Here is a 17,255-nt window from a genome sequence, read left to right as displayed (position 1 = left end):
GAGATTCCCCCATGCTGCGATGTGGGAGGTGTCTGGTCTGTCTGTCCTAACTCTCTCTGATCTTCTGACATGGGAAAAACAAACTCGAAGTCAATCATTCCCAGCTCAAAGCCTTGTGCGAGTGCTCTCTGCCTTCACGCTTGCTTCCTTTGGGAGAGAACCTTCCTCTTCTTGATCGGGGATTCAGGAGGGAACCCAGGAGCAGAGGTGAGTCCTGTGAATGTTCATTTGTGCTGGATTTGGGCTCCGTGACCAGGCATGAAGTAGTGTGGTCAACAAAGAGCTCCCCGTTCCCTTTTCTGTCTCTGAATAATTGCCCAGTTTGTTTTTATAAAGCAGAAATGTACCCGTGACTTACAGGCCTAGGAATGTAGCTCTTTCCCGGAGAAGGGGGATTTGTTTTCTAATCTGCAGGAGAGGCCTTGGGCAGGCCTCATGCTCTAGGTCACCTCAATGTCACAGTTTCCAAAATTAAACTCATTCAAGGCTTTTATCACCATCTCTTTATTTATTTAACGTTTTTCTCCAAGAAAAAATATTCATATTTTTACTTATAAATACATAACACTGTGGGAGAAAGAAAAATTAGGTCGGGCACGGTGGCTTACATCTGTAATCCCAGCACTTTGGGAGGTTGAGGCGGGTGGATTGCTTGAGCCCAGGAGTTTGAGACCAGCCTGAGCAAAAGAGGAAACCCCACCTCTACTTAAAAAAAAAAAAAAAAAATCAATAGCCAGGCATAGTGGCATGTGCCCGTAGTTTCAACTACCTGGGAGGCTGAGGTAGGAAGATCGCTTGAGCCCAAGAATTTGAGGCTGCAGTGAACTATGATCGCACCACTGCTCTCCAGCCTAGGTGAAACAGCCAGACCCTATCTCAAAAAAAAAAAAAAAAAAAAAAAAGGAAAAGAAAAGAAAAATTAGAAAAAGAACACTTTTCCTAAATCTCCACACCCAGAGATAAACTACTGCTGGGGAGATTGCTGCAAAAACCATCTTCCCCTACTTTGTGGTGGTTTGGGGTTTTCTCATTACATTTGTACAGTATTTTGCTTTTATTCAGTTTTCTGACCATTGGCAGCATGTCATTGTAGGTCAGAAAGCAAAGCTGAGGGTATTAAAATGCTCATTTTGGTTTTCTCTCCATGTACAATTTCAAATCAATCTCTTTCCCAGTGAAGATGCTATTAGGTTGGTGAAAAGTAATTGCGTCTTTTGCTATTACTTTTAGAATATGAGAATTGTATGTGCTCTCTAGGGTAAAACAAACGAACAAATAAACAAAAAAACCTCACGAGCAGGGCGTACACCTTATCCCTTCCTTTTGTGTTCTAAACAAAGCACAAATGATATCTAAGGTCTTTTTCTCTTCAACAGACAAAAAATTATTGGAGATGTAGCAATGCAGTGTTAGACATCCATCAATAATGTAAGAAGTACATTGGTTCGGTCTGGAAAGGCGGGACAACTTGAAGCAAACGCAGGAAGACCGTAAGCAGGGAGGGGGCTTCCAGGTCACAGATAGGTGAGAGAGGAACAGTTGCCTTCTTTGAGTTTCTGATGAGCCTTTCCAAAGGAGGCAATCAGATACGCATCTATCTCAGTGAGCAGAGTGGGGACTTTGACTAGAATGGGAGGCAGAGGCTCTAAGCAGTTCCCTGCTTGACTTTTCCCTTTAGCTTAGTGACTTGCGGGCCTCAAGATTTATTTTCCTTTCACAAAGCTCATTGTCTTTCTCAGAAGACTGATTTTGTCCCTGAATCCTGCTAGGAGCAAACACCCCTCTCAGCATCCCCGAAAAGGCGATGAGGGGAAATCCCTCAACCAATCGCTTCTCTCCCACTCACACCCTGGGGTTTTGCAGCCCTGCGGACCTTGGCCACCCCTCCTCTCTGCCCTCCCCGCTCCCACACCAGCTGTGTCTATCCTTGGTCAGGTTTCACCTGGACAGCCACCACGGCCACTTCTAGGCTCTCAGTGCCTGCTGGCTCCAGTGTGTCCTCACTCACTGGCCGCTCGGCCCTTCTAAAAGTGGCCAGGTCACTCCCCTGGTTACTCAGAGGCAGAAACCCAACACATCTGCACGCTCCTGTCTCTTTATCTTCTATGCATGCCACGTCCTGTCAACGAAAAGAAGCGAATTCTGTAGAATATTTGAAGAGATTTATTCTGAGCCAAATAGGAGTGACCATGGCCCATGACACAGCCCTCAGGAGGTCCCAAGAACGTGTGCACAAGGTGGTCGGGGTGCAGCTTGTTTTATACATTTTAGGGAGGCATGAGGCGTCAATCAGATACATTTGAGATACACATTGGTTTGGTCCAGGAAGGTGGAACAACTCAAAGTCGGGGGCTTTCAGCTTATACATAGATTTAAACATTTCCTGGTTGACAATTGGTTGAGTTCATCTAAAGACCTGGGATCCTAGGAGGCTGAGGCAGGAGAATCACTTGAACCCAGGAGGTGGAGCTTGCAGTGAGCCAAGATCGCGCCATTGCACTCCAGCCTGGGCAACAGAGCAAGACTCCGTCTCAAAAAAAAAAAACAAACAAACAAACAAAAAAAACACCTGGGATCCCTAGAAAAGAAATGTTCAGGTTAAGAGAAAAGATTGTGGAGACCAAGGTTCTTTTGAAGTCTTGTAGTGGCTGCCCTTAGAGACAATAGATGACAATTGTTTCCTATTCAGACCTTTAAAAGGTGCTGAAGTCTTAGTCAATCTTTTCAGGATTGGAAGGGTCTGGAAGAAAAAGATGTGAATCTCTATGTGAATAGAGATTCTTTACATCTTTACAGATGCAAATTTTTCCCCACAAAGGACAGCTTTGCAGGGCCATTTCAAGATATGGCAAAGAAACATGCTTTTGGGTAAAATATTTTGATTTTCTTATTTGTCCCATGTTATGCCAGAGTCAGATTGGAAAGTAAGTCACGATATATAGTTAAATGAAACCCTTCGGATGAGAATTTATGGTTTGTAGGGCATGACTCTCCAGACCCCTTAGATAGGAATTTGGGCAAGATAAAAAGAAAAATCAGAGCTTCGTCCTCAGTCCCATGAACAAGCCACATGGGGTCAGACCACTGCAGTACCCTGAAGGTGACCTCTTGCTGCCTGCAACTCTAATTGTTATCTTCCATCTCATTCCTTTCCTGCTCTACACCCTGGGCTCTCCCTCACTTCTTGGCGAGACTGAGGGGCCACCCCTCTGTGCTTTGGGGGTCGCCCATTTCCCTCTGTGGACAGAACATTTCCAAGTGTGGGTAATGGTCGCCCCCTCTCCCTGCAGCACCTACCCCTAGCGACGAAGGCAAATGCGTCTCTCCTTCATGCAGCACTCAGTGCCTGCAGAGTCCTCTAGGCCTTTTTCCTTCACACTGACACTCCCAGTTCTGTTTTCAAGTCTGGGCCTCCTGGGCTCAAGCAATCCTCCCACTTCCGCCTCCCAAAGTGCTGGGATTACAGGCATGAGCCACCACGCGCAGCCTCTCATTGTATTTCTGATCTTCATACCCTCTACTCAGATTCTTTTGTGTGTCATCCAAGCTTTGATCTTTCCCCGCTTCCCCCTTCCAAATCAGGACTCTCTCTGCATTTCTGGACACTAGGAATCACCCCTGCCCTGGGCTGAGGAAGCAGAAGACAAAATAATCTGCTTCCGGACACTGGGATTCTCTCATCACTTTGTGATCACTCATGGGCTATGAAAGCTGGTAAAGGGGATGGAGACCCTATGACCACTTTCTTCCTCTTTCTCTGAAGACTCCATCTGGCTGTGTATTGAAACATGTTTTACATTCTTAACATAGTATTAAACACTTTTGAAGCCTTTTTACTCGGGAAGAGCATTCCTTTATGAGATTTTGGTCATTGTTTTAAGATATTTTTGCTATTGTTATCATCAGTGGGAATCAAAGTTCCCCTTTCTAGTTACTTACTTACTGTTTTATTTATAATCAGTTCAATTTCTGCTGTCAATGTGATTGTGGACATCTTTATGTCTTACAGGAAGTAGAGAGAGAGACAACATGTTACATCTGCACCATTCTTGGTAAGATACAATTATATGCACTCATTAGTAGTCTCCTTTCTTTCTTTCTTTCTCTTCCTTCCTTCCCTTCTTTCTTTTCTTTCTTTCTTCTTTCTTTCTTTCTTTCTCTCTCTCTCTCTTTCTTCTTCTTCCTTCCTTCCCTTCTTTATTTTTTTTCCTTTCTTATATAGAGACAGGGTCTCACCATGTTGCTCAAGCTGGTCTTGAACACCTGGGCTCAGGCGATGCTCCCGCCTTGGCCTCCCAACGTGCTCAGACAATGGGCATGAGCCACCATGCCTGATTGCTTCTGGATCTCTTGATGGTGCTTTCTCAGAATGCACTGATAGTGATTTATCCTGCATCTGGAGAATGAAGCATGGGACCCATGATTAATAGATGTGCTCCATGCTCCCTTGATTTGATGTTGCCCCAGGCAGCCTCAGAAGGAATTGTATTTCATTCTTTGCAAATCAGGTGGGCATCAACCTCTACCATCGGCCAGGTGTCTGGTTTTCCAGGGAAAATCAGGGTTTCCCCTACTGCAAACCTTCTTGGAGACTCAGATTACATCTTTACTGCATCCCACTGGGGATTGGGACACTATGGCCCTGCTGTCCATGTGCATTCCCAGGGTGGCATCGATGAAAGAGGCAGCAATGATAGTGGCAGGCTGTATGTCACCAACCCCTGCGGAAATGCTCCCTCATGGTACGCAACTACCAGGGCTTTCTGCTCCAGGCTGGAACCTCCTTCACCTCCAAACCCACTTCTCGTCAGATACCAGTGGGCTAAAGAAGTCAGTCCTGGGTATTTTCATCTGCGTGCTACAATGAACAGAGGGTTTTCATAGACTCAGAAGTAGCAGCTCACTGTGGTCTCACCTTGCCCCAAGCTTGTGTCTCTTCCTTGCTCTGCTGGGTGGTCCAAACCCTAACCCCAGCCTCCATTCCCTATGTTCAACACAGTTTGCTTAAGGAAGAACAATGAAGAAAAGGGAATGGAGAAGGGGCAATAGCTGTTCTGGGGACCCGATCCATCCAAGAAACCATGACTAAGGCAGGCTTTCTGTCTGTTTTTGCTTTTTATTGTTGCTGTTGTTGTAGTTTTGAGACAGCCTTGCTCTGTTGCCCTGCAGTGGTGCGATCTCAGCTCGCTGCAGCCTCAACCTCCCAGGCTCAAGCGATCCTCCCACCTCAGCCTTCCCAGTAGTTGGGACTACAGGCACGTGCCACCACGCCCAGCTAAGTTTTGTATTTCTTGTAGAGATGAGTTTTCACCATGTTGCGCAGGCTGGTCTTGAACTCCTGGGGTAAAGCAATCCACCCGCTGCGGCCTCACAAAATACTGAGATTACAGGAGTGAGCCACTGCACCCCACCAAGGCTTTCTGTTAATCATGAGTTTAATCACTTAACAACAGACTTTACAGCATCAAAAAAAAAAAAACTTAAAGGCCAAATAAAGCCATCAACGGTATCAGTTAATTGTAACCAGAGAAAAACAATCAAATGCCTAAGAGATGTCCTCAAAGCTATTCTGAAATGTGATTATAATATCAATACCTCTTAAAATAGTGATGCCAACTTCCCCCATACACAAGTTCTGCAAATGAGATGGACAGGAGCGTGACACAGTCTCTGACAGTTTGTGTTTCAGGAGCTGGCTGGCAGCGATGCTTGCTGTGCTGCTAAGTTTGGTGCCATCAGCTTCCAGCGACATTTCCGCCTCCCAACCGAACATCCTTCTTCTGATGGCGGACGACCTTGGCATTGGGGACATTGGCTGCTATGGCAACAACACCATGAGGCAAGGGACAGAGAATTACTCACCTGGTGCCCCCATGCAGACACCAGAAGAAAGAGAAGCCATTGAAAATGCATATAACCCTTGATCTTGGCAGTTCACACTTCAAGAGTTCTGCACTTCTGCGTTTTCTAACTCTCCCTAATGTTACTTTCTTCCCATGCCAGCACTAACCTCACCTCAATCCATCCTACATATGACTGCTCATTTCATTTTTATTTTTATTTTTTTTATTTTTATTTTTTATTTTTCTCTGAGACAAAGTCTTGTTCTGTGGTCCAGGCTGGATTGCACTGGTACAATCACAGCTCACTGCAGCCTCAACCTCCCGGGTTCAAGTGATCCTCCTGCCTCAGCCTCCTGAGTAATTCTGGGACTGCAGGTGCCCACCATCACGCTTGGGTAATTTGTAAGTTTCTTGTAGAGGTGGGGTTTTGCCATGTTGCCAGCCTGGTCTCGAACTTCTGGGCTCAAGTGATCCACACGCCTCAGCCTCCCAAAGTGCTGGTATTGCAGATGTAAGCCACCATACCTGGCCTCATTTCTTTTCTTTTTTTTTTTTGAGACAGAGTCTCACTGTGTTGCCCAGGCTGGAGTGCAGTGGCGTGATCTCGGCTCACTGCAACCTCCGCCTCCGGGATTCCAGTGATTCTCCTGCCTCACACTCCAGGGTAGCTGGGATTACAGGCGCCCGCCACCATGCCTGGATAATTTTTGTATTTTTAGTAGAGACAGGGTTTTGCTATATTGGCCAGGCTGGTCTCGAACTCCTGGCCTCAAGTGATCCACCTGCTTCAGCCTCCCAAAGTGCTGGGACTACAGGTGTGAGCCACTGTGCCTGGCCTCATTTCATTTTTTAAATATGATTTTTATCCACCCAGTACATAATGGACAATGCTTTAGAAATGCTGTCAGCCAGGCATGACTGTAATCCCAGCCCTTTGGGAGGCTGAGGCAGGAGAATCACTTAAGTCCAGGAGTTCAAGACCAGCCTGGGAAACATAGTGAAATCCTGTCTCTACAAAATATAAACATTAATTTTTTTTTTTTTTTTTTTTTTGAGACAGAGTCTCGCTCTGTCACCCGGGCTGGAGTGCAGTGGCATGATCTTGGCTCACTGCCAGCTCCGTCTCCCAGCTCCATGCCATTCTCCTGCCTCAGCCTCCCGAGTAGCTGGGACTACAGGCGCCCACCACCACGCCCCGCTAATTTTTTGTATTTTTAGTAGAGACGGGGTTTCACCATGTTAGCCAGGATGGTCTCGATCTCCTGACCTCATGATACGCCCGCCTCAGCCTCCCAAAGTGCTGAGATTACAGGCATGAGCCACCACGCCTGGCACATTAATTTTTAAATTAAAAAAAAAATTAGCCAGGCATGATGGCATGCACCTGTAATCCTAGTTATTCAAGAGGGTGAGGTGTGGGAGGATCACTTGAGCCCAGGAATTTGAGATTGCAGTGAGCTGTGATCAGACCACTGCACTCTGGGCGACAGAGTGAGACCCTGTTTCAAAAAGTAGGCTAGCCATGGTGGCTCACGCCTGTAATCCCAGCACTTTGGGAGGCCAAGGCAGGCTGATCACTTGGAGGTCAGGAGTTCGAGACCAGCCTGGCCAACATGGTGAAACCCCCGTCTCTACTAAAAATACAAAAATTAGCTGGGCATGGTGGCAGGCACCTGTAATCCCAGCTACTTGGGAGGCTGAGGCAGGAGAATCACTTGAACCCGGGAGGGGGAGGTTGTAGTGAGCCTCAAATAGTGCCACTGCACTCCAGCCTGGGTGACAGAGTGAGACTCAGTCTCAAAATACAAACAAATAAACAAACATACAGGAGAAATCAGTGTCATTGCCCGTAAGCGGAAGACAAATATTGATCTCTGTCTCACTCCCAACCCTATCCATCTAGCCAAGCCCAGCACTTATGCGGGATTTCAATCCTCCCCTGCCGAAAAGCTCTGCTTCAGACAGACAAGTCCACACCCTCCTAATGCCAAAATATGGCGTGTCTATCTGTCATGAGCTAGAGCTAGTCCGTCCTCCTGTCCGAATTCCAGCCTTCCACCTTCCTGTAGTACTTACAGTGTGTTGGCATCCATGAAGTCAAACCTTCCCATGAACACTGTGAGCTCCAGAGAAGGTGCCCTGGGCTCTCAGTTCTGCATTCCCTCTGAGGTTGGTCTCTCAGTACCAACAGTGCCTTGTGGAAACTTAGTCACTCTGTCTACTCATTCATTTATTTATTTTAGAGACAGGTTGTCTCTCTTGTCACCCAGGGTAAAGTGCAGTGTTGCAATCACAGCTCGCTGCAGCTTCAAACTCCTGAGCTCAAGCAATCCTCCTTCCTCAGCCTCCCAAGTAGCTGGTTCTACAGACATGCACCACCATTCCTGGCTAATTTTTCTATTTTTGTAGGTTTTTTTGTAGAGACAGGGTCTCACCATGTTGGCCCGGCTGGTGTTGAACTCCTGGCCCTAAACGATCCTCCCGCCGTGGCTTTCCAAAGTGCTAGGATTACAGGCGTGAGCCACCGCGTCCAGCCACTCACTCCTATTTAAATGAGTTGATGTTTCCTTGAAGGCTCAGAAGACATTAGAAATCTTTGACATTACCTTTGGGTCATTCCTGAGAACATCTTGAAGCACTCAGCGATGACCAGCAGACCTTCTATTCAGTAGCATGTAGCTATGCTTATGAAAAGCCTGTCTAATTTTAACAAGTAAAGCTGTTAATTTGTCCCTCCATAGGACTCCAAATATTGACCGCCTTGCAGAGGATGGCGTGAAGCTGACCCAACACATCTCTGCCGCATCTTTGTGCACCCCAAGCAGAGCCGCCTTCCTCACGGGCAGATATCCTGTGCGATCAGGTCAGTCTCTCTTTACAACTGCACTAGGGTGCAGCCTGGTGTATTCATCACAGTTTCTAGTTTTTACATTTTGGTTTTTTATTAATTTTTTTTTAATTTAAATAGAGATTGGGGGGTGCTCTCTCTATCTTGCCCATGCTGGTCTTGAAATGCTGGGCTCAAAAGATCCCCACTCCTTGACCTCCCAGAGTGCTGGGATTACAGGCGTGAGCCACCGTGCCCAGGCAGCTTTTATATTCTGGTGCTTTGACATCTTAGGGCTTTGCTGACCTTGGCAGGACTGGCCCTCCCAGGGCTAGCCAATTCTTAGAGATAGCAAACAAGTCATCTGGGAGTGCACCTTTCAAGGATAAACCAATCAATCCAGAGCCCACACCCCCAACCATCACCTTTATGAGATTTTCATATATGAGGCCACTCTCTCTTTGCCCTAATCCCCCCAGAATCAGGTACCAGCTTTCTAGGGACAGCCCTTGCAGATGAAAGCCCACGGAAATTGTACGAACTAGCCAGTCTTAAGCCAGCTTACCCTACCTTGCCCATTACTTTCCAAAAAAGAAAAACAGTAAATAAGAAAGGCTTTTTCCATGCTTTCTCCTCACTCCCTCTGGCTCCTGACCAACCCTGGAGCTTCCCCATATAGTCACACAGCATGGCTCACCCCTGCGTCCTCTTGAACTGTGAGTAATAAACTATGAGAAACTGTGAGTAATAAACTATGTCTCCAATGACAGATATCATCTCCTGATCTGTTGGCCTTGCCATAGCTGAATGATAAAACCTTAATAATAATAATACATAACACCTACATTTTAAAGCACTTGGGTAGAGGCTGGGCGTGGTGGCTCATGCCTATAATTCCAGCACTTTGGGAGGCCGAGGCAGGCAGATCACCTGAGGTCAGGAGTTCGAGACCAGCCTGGCCAACATGGGGAAACCCCGTCTCTACTGAAAATACAAAAATTAGCTGGGCGTGATGATGAGTGCCTGTAATCCCAGCTACTTGGGAGGCTGAGGCAGTAGAATTGCTTGAACCCGGGAGGCGGAGGTTGCAGTGAGCCGAGATCACGCCACTGCAGTCCAGCCCGGGTGACAGAGCAAGACTCCGTCCCAAAACAAACAAACAAACAAACAAACCAACCCTTGGGCAGAGATTTGAAATATCTGGAGAGCAGAATAAAATTTTATCAGTGGCTACCAACCTTGTCAGTACGTTAGAATCATCCAGAGGATATTCCTACCATCCCAAAGCCCAAGTTCCACCCAAGACCAATAAAAATTAGCACCCCTGGGATGATAACCAGGCGTCAGAATATTGTGAAGCTCCGCACACGATTCCAATGGGCAGACAGCTTTGAGAACCTTTCGATTATATCAAGAGTTTGATGAAATTATAAAATCATTTTTAGTTCAGGCACAATGGCTCATGTCTCTAATCCCAACACTTTAGGAGGCTGAGGTGGGAGGATTTACTTGAGTCTAGGAGTTCAAGACCAGCCTGGGCAACATAGTGAGACCCCGTCTCTGCAAAAAAATTAAAAATATTAGCTAGGCATGGTGATGTGCCCTTATAGTCCCAGCTACTTGAGAGACTGAAGTGGGAGGATCAGTTGAGCCCAGGAGTTCAAGGCTGCAGTGATCTATAGTCATGCCACTGCACTCAAGCCTGGGTGACAGAGTGAGATCCTGTCTCTGCAAAAAATTTAAAAATTAGCCAGGTGTGGTGGTGTGCACCTGTAGTCCCAGCTACTCAGGTAGCTGAGGTAGGAGGATCGTTTGCGCCCAGGTGGTCGAGACTGCAGTGGGCATTGATTACACCACTGCATTCCAGCCTGGACGACAGAACAAGACCCCATCTTTAAATAAATTAATTAACAAACAAAAAACCATTTAAATTTTTAATCCTTTTTCACTGAATTATATTGCTTATAACCTGCACATAACTGGAAAGTCCATCTTCTCACTAACGTTTTCAATAAATTAATCATTTACTTTGCTGCCAAAAATGCAATCCACTAGGCAAAGTCATATAGGAGGTCCATTTTCAATTTAATTTTAAGTAAGAGAGATTTTTACCAAGTGTTCTATTTTTAAAGAAATAATAAATAACAAACAGAAAAGAAAATGTGTAACAGTAATTCTCTTTCTTAATAATTGCTCAAAGGGATGGTTTCCAGCATTGGTTACCGTGTTCTTCAGTGGACCGGAGCATCTGGAGGTCTTCCAACAAATGAGACAACTTTTGCAAAAATACTGAAAGAGAAAGGCTATGCCACTGGACTCATTGGTATGTACGTTTTTAAAAGTGGTAAGCACATGACTTTTATATGGAAGGGACATTCAGCTAAAAAGTTTGGAAAGGAAAATGGGTGAGCTGCTGTGGGATTTCCCACTAGACAGAAAGCTGCATATATCTAGGAACCATGTTACTTTCCAGGTTGTTTTCTGCAAAGTAGATACTCAAGAAATACCAGATCAGGCAAGGTGGCTCATGCCTATAATCACAGTACTTTGAGAGGCCGAGGCAGAGGGATTGCTTGAGCCCAGGAGTTTGAAACCCGCCTGGGCAACATAGCAAGACCCCACTTCTACAAAAAAAATTATAAAAATAAATTTAAAAATAAATAAAATGTGCTCATGCCTATAGCGTATGCTCCAAGCTCCATTGCACAACACATAATTGCTTCTTTGTTCTGTGGGATCCTCTCCCACCCTTCGCATGGACTTTCTGTCTTAGACATTAATGTCTTAGACTGAACACCTTCAGCTCTTTTATGGTTGGTTTATGGATCAACTTGGCTAGTTTAGTGCTGCCATCTAAATGTTTGTGTCCCCTTAAAATTCCTATGTTGAAACTCTTACCCCCCAGGTGAGGGTGTCAGGAGGTGAAGGCTTTGGGAAGTGATGAGGTTGTGAAGGTAGAGCCTCATGTGTGGGATTAGTCCCCTTACACAAGTGACTCTGGTCAGGCGCGGTGGCTCATGCCTGTAATCCCAGCACTTTGGGAGGCCAAGGTGGGTGGATCGCTTGAGGCCGGGAGTTTGAGACCAGCCTGGGCAGCATGGCGAAACCCTGTCTCTACAAAAAAAGAAAAAGAAAGAAAGAAAAGGAACATCAACTTAATGAAATATTTGGCATCTCACACAATGTTCTCGTAGACCATGATAAAAAAAAATAAGAAAAAATATATTCTTGTATCAAAAATTTCTGTAATGCTACCTATTTTTCCCTTTGGTGTGTATGAAAATGTCTTTACTAGATTTAGTACCTCCCTGTCAGCTTCCATAACTAACATGGTTATTTTTCTACAAGTCATCAAAGCATGTCATGTATTAGATGAAAAATAAAATTAATGACAATAGTTCCTTGAGAGGAGACCAAGTTTCCATTATCATTATTGTGTTATAGTCATGATTTTTATCAACAGTTCCATTTATTGATAACAAACAACATGACTAGTGGATACACTGAGTATAAAATTCAATAAATTATATATTTCTAAAAATTAAAAATTATAAAATGTTCTTTGTTTAATTTTTTACCAAAAAAAAAAAAATCTGGGGAGATTCAGTCATTGCTGTCAAACAAAGGTACATTTTTTCCAATAGACTTTTTTTTTTTTTTTAAACAGGGTACTCACTCTGTTACTCAGGCTAGAGGGCAATGGTGCAGTCACAGCTCACTGCAGTCTCGACCTCCCAGACTCAAGTGATCTCCCACCTTAGTCTCCCAAGCAGCTAGTACTACAGGCTTGCACTACCATGCCCGGTTAATTTTTTCTTTTTTTTTTTTTTTTTTTTGTAGAGACGGGGTCTTCCCATGCTACCCAGGCTGGTCTCAAGCAATCCTGGGCACAAGGAATCCTCTCACCTCGGCCTCCCAAAGTGCTGGGATTATAGTTGTGAACCACCATGCCCGGCCAACTATAATTTTTCTAAGACAGAAGAATCTATCCTTATGGGATATTCATTGGGAAATCATGAGGTTTTCCAGATGGCAGACAGCATTGGGGTGGTTGACATCTCTTTGTCAACACCATAGTAGTGGCTACACGGAAGCAAAGACTATATTCCTTTGACTGAATTTGAAAGGTGTGCCTTGCAAAACCCACCACCCACTTCAACCATGGCCACTATGATAGTGGTTTCTCAAAGAGAGAACAATTCCAAAGTCCAGAAGTCTTTTGCCCATGCTGATGATATCACATGGTGCTTTCTGGCCTTCATCATTGCACTGCAAAACAAGGTGCAATAGACTAAATAATGGTCCCCAGAGATGTCAGGCCCTAACCTCTGAATCTAGCAAATATTAGCTTATATGCAAAAAGAGTCTTTGTAAATGTGATTAAGTGAACAACCTTGAGGTGAGAAGATGATCCTGAATTATCCAGCTGGGCCCACTGTGCAAGGACAAGGCTTCGTTTAACATGGAGGTAGAGGAAGATTGGGCCACAGAGAGGAGAAAGCAGTGTGATTAAAGTGATGCGACCACAAGCCAAGGGATAGCTGGAGCCACCAGGAGCTGGGAGAGGCAGGAAGGATCCTCCCCTAGAGCCTCTGGAGAGAGTATGTGTGTGTCTGTGTCCTAATATCCTCTTCTTATAGGACACAAGTTCTACCAGATTAGGGCCTGTATTAGTCTGTTTTCACACTGCTAATAAAGACATACCCAAGAATGGGCAATTTATAAAGAAAAGAGGTTTAATGGACCCACAGTTCCACATGGCTGGAGAGGCCTCACAATCATGGTGGAAGGCAAAGGAGAAGCAAAGGCATGTCTTTCTTTCATGGCAGCAGGCAAGAGGGCATGCACAGGGGAACTCCCATTTATGAAACCAGCAGATCTTGTGAGACTCATTCACTACCATGAGAACAGTATAGGGGAAACCACCTCCATGATTCAAGTATCTCCACCTGGCCCCACCCTTGACACATAGGGATTATTACAATTCAAGGTGAGATTTGCATGAGGACACAGCCAAACCATATCAGTGCCCAAACTAATGACCTCATTTTACATTAATTATCCTTTGAACACCCTGTCTCCAAACACAGTCACATTCTGAGGTCCTGGGTGTTAGGGCTTCAACTCATGAATTTGAGGCAGGCCAGGATCCAGCTCAAAATAGAGTCATTGCAGATACACTCAAGTAAAGATGAGGTCTCTACAGTGGGCCCTACTGCAATGACTGCTGTCCTTATAAGACAAGAGATTAAGTCGCAGACACACACACAGGACAATGCCATGGAAACATGGAGACGGAGACTGGAGTGATGCGGCCACAAGCCCAGGGAGGCCTGGAGCCCCCAGGAGCTGGGAGAGGCAGGAAGGATCCTCCCCTAGAGCCTCCAATTTGAGTGTGGCCTGGAGACACTTTGATCTCAGACTCCTGGTCTCTAGGACTGGGAGAGGATAAATTTCTGTTGTATTAAGCGAGCAGTTTTACAGTAATTTGTTCCACCTGTCATAGGTAACTAATATTTTGGTTAAAGCTGACACATGGGGTCCTCATTCCCCTGAAACGATGAGGCCAGATTGTGGTGCAAATAACAGCTAATGCTGCCCACACTTCTTTGCAATCTCCCGGCCCCCCAGTGTCTAACAGAGTATCAGGAATGTGACAAACAGTCAATATCGACATGTCCAGTTATGCTCAGATGCTTGTCACATCAACATCCTTTTTGCCTCTCAGGAAAATGGCATCTGGGTCTCAACTGTGAGTCAGCCAGCGATCATTGCCACCACCCTCTCCACCACGGCTTTGACCATTTCTACGGAATGCCTTTCTCCTTGATGGGTGATTGCGCCCGCTGGGAACTCTCAGAGAAGCGTGTCAACCTGGAACAAAAACTCAACTTCCTCTTCCAAGTCCTGGCCTTGGTTGCCCTCACACTGGTAGCAGGGAAGCTCACACACCTGATACCCGTCTCGTGGAAGCCGGTCATCTGGTCAGCCCTTTCAGCCATCCTCCTCCTCACAAGCTCCTATTTTGTGGGTGCTCTGATTGTCCATGCCGATTGCTTTCTGATGAGAAACCACACCATCACGGAGCAGCCCATGTGCTTCCAAAGAACGACGCCCCTTATTCTGCAGGAGGTTGCGTCCTTTCTCAAAAGGTCAGCAGAAAAGGGTCAGCTTCCTCCAAGCACTCAGCTTTGGAATGAAAACGCATCCTAAATAGTCTTCTTCAGTCAGGCATGGTGGCTCATTCCTGTAATCCCAGTGCTTTTGGAGGCCGAGGTGGGAGGATCACCTGAGGTCAGGAGTTCGAGACCAGCCTGGCCAACATGGTGAAACCCCGTCTCTACTAAAAATACAAAAATTAGCCCAATGTGGTGGTGCTCGCCTGTAATCCCAGCTACTCGGGAGGCTGAGGTGGGAGAATCACTTGAACCTGGGAGGTGGAGGTTGCAGTGAGTTGAGGTCACATCACTGCCCTCCAGCCTGGGTGACACAGGGAGAACCTGTCTCAAAAAAAAAAAAAAAAAAAAGTCTTCTTCTGTAATTGACGTTTGAAGAATGGGATAGCCATGACCTAGAAGGACAATTTTTTGGTAAGAATGGGGCATAGATGAGGGTCAGTGGAGCCCTGTGACTTGCCTTGTGTCCATTAAAACATTGTTACAGCTGAGCTGGGCATAGTGGTACACACTTGTTATCCCAGCTACTCGGGAGACTGAGGCAAGAGGATAATTTGAGGCCAGGAGTTAGAGACCAGCCTGGACAACACAGCAAGACCCCATTTCTACAAAAATTTTAAAAATTAGCTGGGTGTGGTGGCATGGACTTGTAGACCCAGCTACTTGGGAGGCTGAGGCAGGAGGATCATTGAGCCCAGAAGGTTGAGGCTATGTAGTGAGGCTATGAAGGTAGCCTGGGTGACAGAGCAAGGCCTTGTCTCAAAAAGAAATTGTTAACAGGTCAGCTGGAATTTGCTGCTACTCTGGGGTCAGTCTTATTCCATTAGCATCCTCAGATCACCACGGACACTATTTAAGTAAACTGCATCACCTGAAGGGCTTTATAATAAATTATAAACTTCAAAAAAAGTCTCTCATCAGAAGTCAGATGTCTTTTGGCAGAATTCAGCCTGCAGTCAATTTTACGGCAAGGAAACTTCCTGTGTGGGACCAGGAGAAATGGGATGAAAATAGTTCTCAATACTACACAGCTATTTTCATGCTCCCCAAGGGCATTCTAGTAAAGATGGTGACACCATCAAAAGTCACCTTACCTGGTGACAATGAGGTTGTCATCATCTCCTACAACATTCTTAGAGAATTTTTTTTTTTTTGAGACAGAGTCTCGAGCTATGGCCCAGGCTGGACTGCAGTGGTGCAATCTTGGCTCACTGCAACTTCCGCTCCTGAGTTCAAGCAATTCCTGTACCTCAGCCTCCCAAGTAGCTGGGATTACAGGCATGCACCACCATGCCCAGATAACTTTTATATTTTTAGTAGAGACGGGTTTTGCCATGTTGGCCAGGCTGGTCTTGAACTCCTGACCTCAAGTGATCTACCCACCTCGGCTTCCCAAAGTGCTGGGATTACAGGCGTGAGCCACTGCATCCAGCCTCTTAGAGAGTTCTTCATGGCAATACCTAATGTATGACAGAAAGGACATTGACAATTAGCTTGCAAATTAAAGCAGGTAAGACTGTTGTGCTCTTTTTTGATTTTAAATGTGACAGGATCTGGCTATGTTGCCCAGGCTGGTCTCGAACTCCTGGGCTCAAGTGATCCTCCTGCCTCAGCCTCCCAAAGTGCTGAGATTACAGGCATGAGACACCATGCCCAGCCTGACGTGTTCTAATTAAGGCTAACACCTTCACCATTGCTCTTATGCTTCAAGGATCTAGATTAGACCATGAAGGCCGGGTGAAGGGAGGGAGAAGCTAAAACACTGCTTTCAAGGAGGACAATGGAAATAATATGAACAACCCAATATGCCTCATTTGTAAAGTGTGTTTTTTATAACTATTTTATGTCCTAATCCTCACTACGTGACAGCAATTATAAAGAAAATGGAATGTGCGGCACCACTTATTCTATAAGCTAAAGCTTGAGGTTAAAAATAGATATTGAAATAATTGAACAAAATAAAAGTCATGTCAGTAACCTACAGTTCTTTTAACTTTGCATTAAGTAGTAGAGTTAGAATATCATAATATTTGGGGGGAAAAAGATGCATTAGATCAGTATGGGTTTTTATTTATTTATTTATTTTGAGGCAGGATTTCAATCCCGTTGTCCAGGCTGAAGTGCAGTGGCGCAATCTCAGCTCACTGCAACCTCCTCCTCCCAGGGTCAAGCAATCCTCCCACCCCACCCTCCTGAGCAGTTGGGAGTACAGTTGCATATCACCACACCCCGCTAATTTTTGTCTTTTTAGTAGAGATGGGGTCTTGCTGTGTTTCCCATGCTGGTCTTGAACTCCTAGGCTGAAGTAATGCTCCTGCCTCAGCCTCCCAAAATGCTGGGATTGCAGGTGTGAGCCACCACGCCTGGCCCAGTGTGGATTTTTAAATAGATTTCAGAAAGGAAGGGAAA

The 17,255-nt window shown here is 45.5% G+C and overlaps 1 protein-coding gene across 6 annotated transcripts in view; it reads left to right on the top strand.

Moving 5' to 3' along the window:
- Positions 1 to 17,255, top strand: part of ARSL (arylsulfatase L) — a 33,134-nt gene that overhangs the window by 3,896 nt on the left and 11,983 nt on the right. Inside the window, exons 1-7 of one of the 6 annotated variants that reach the window (XM_063660068.1) lie at positions 154 to 207; positions 1,377 to 1,490; positions 4,010 to 4,052; positions 5,678 to 5,839; positions 8,585 to 8,706; positions 10,871 to 10,993; positions 14,399 to 14,822. In XM_063660068.1, the coding sequence (XP_063516138.1) occupies positions 4,030 to 4,052; positions 5,678 to 5,839; positions 8,585 to 8,706; positions 10,871 to 10,993; positions 14,399 to 14,822 (854 nt within the window). In that variant the 5' untranslated portion in view covers positions 154 to 207; positions 1,377 to 1,490; positions 4,010 to 4,029. Of the gene's footprint in view, positions 1 to 104; positions 208 to 1,376; positions 1,491 to 4,009; positions 4,053 to 5,677; positions 5,840 to 8,584; positions 8,707 to 10,870; positions 10,994 to 14,398; positions 14,823 to 17,255 lie in introns of those variants that run through there. The other 5 variants (XM_054472967.2, XM_063660070.1, XM_063660069.1 and 2 more) reach the window with 5 other exon arrangements.

Source organism: Pongo pygmaeus, chromosome X (genome assembly GCF_028885625.2).
Source record: "Pongo pygmaeus isolate AG05252 chromosome X, NHGRI_mPonPyg2-v2.0_pri, whole genome shotgun sequence".
Lineage (NCBI taxonomy): Eukaryota > Metazoa > Chordata > Mammalia > Primates > Hominidae > Pongo > Pongo pygmaeus.
Note: the sequence above shows the minus strand (reverse complement) of the source record. Positions and strands in the feature narration are given on the sequence as shown.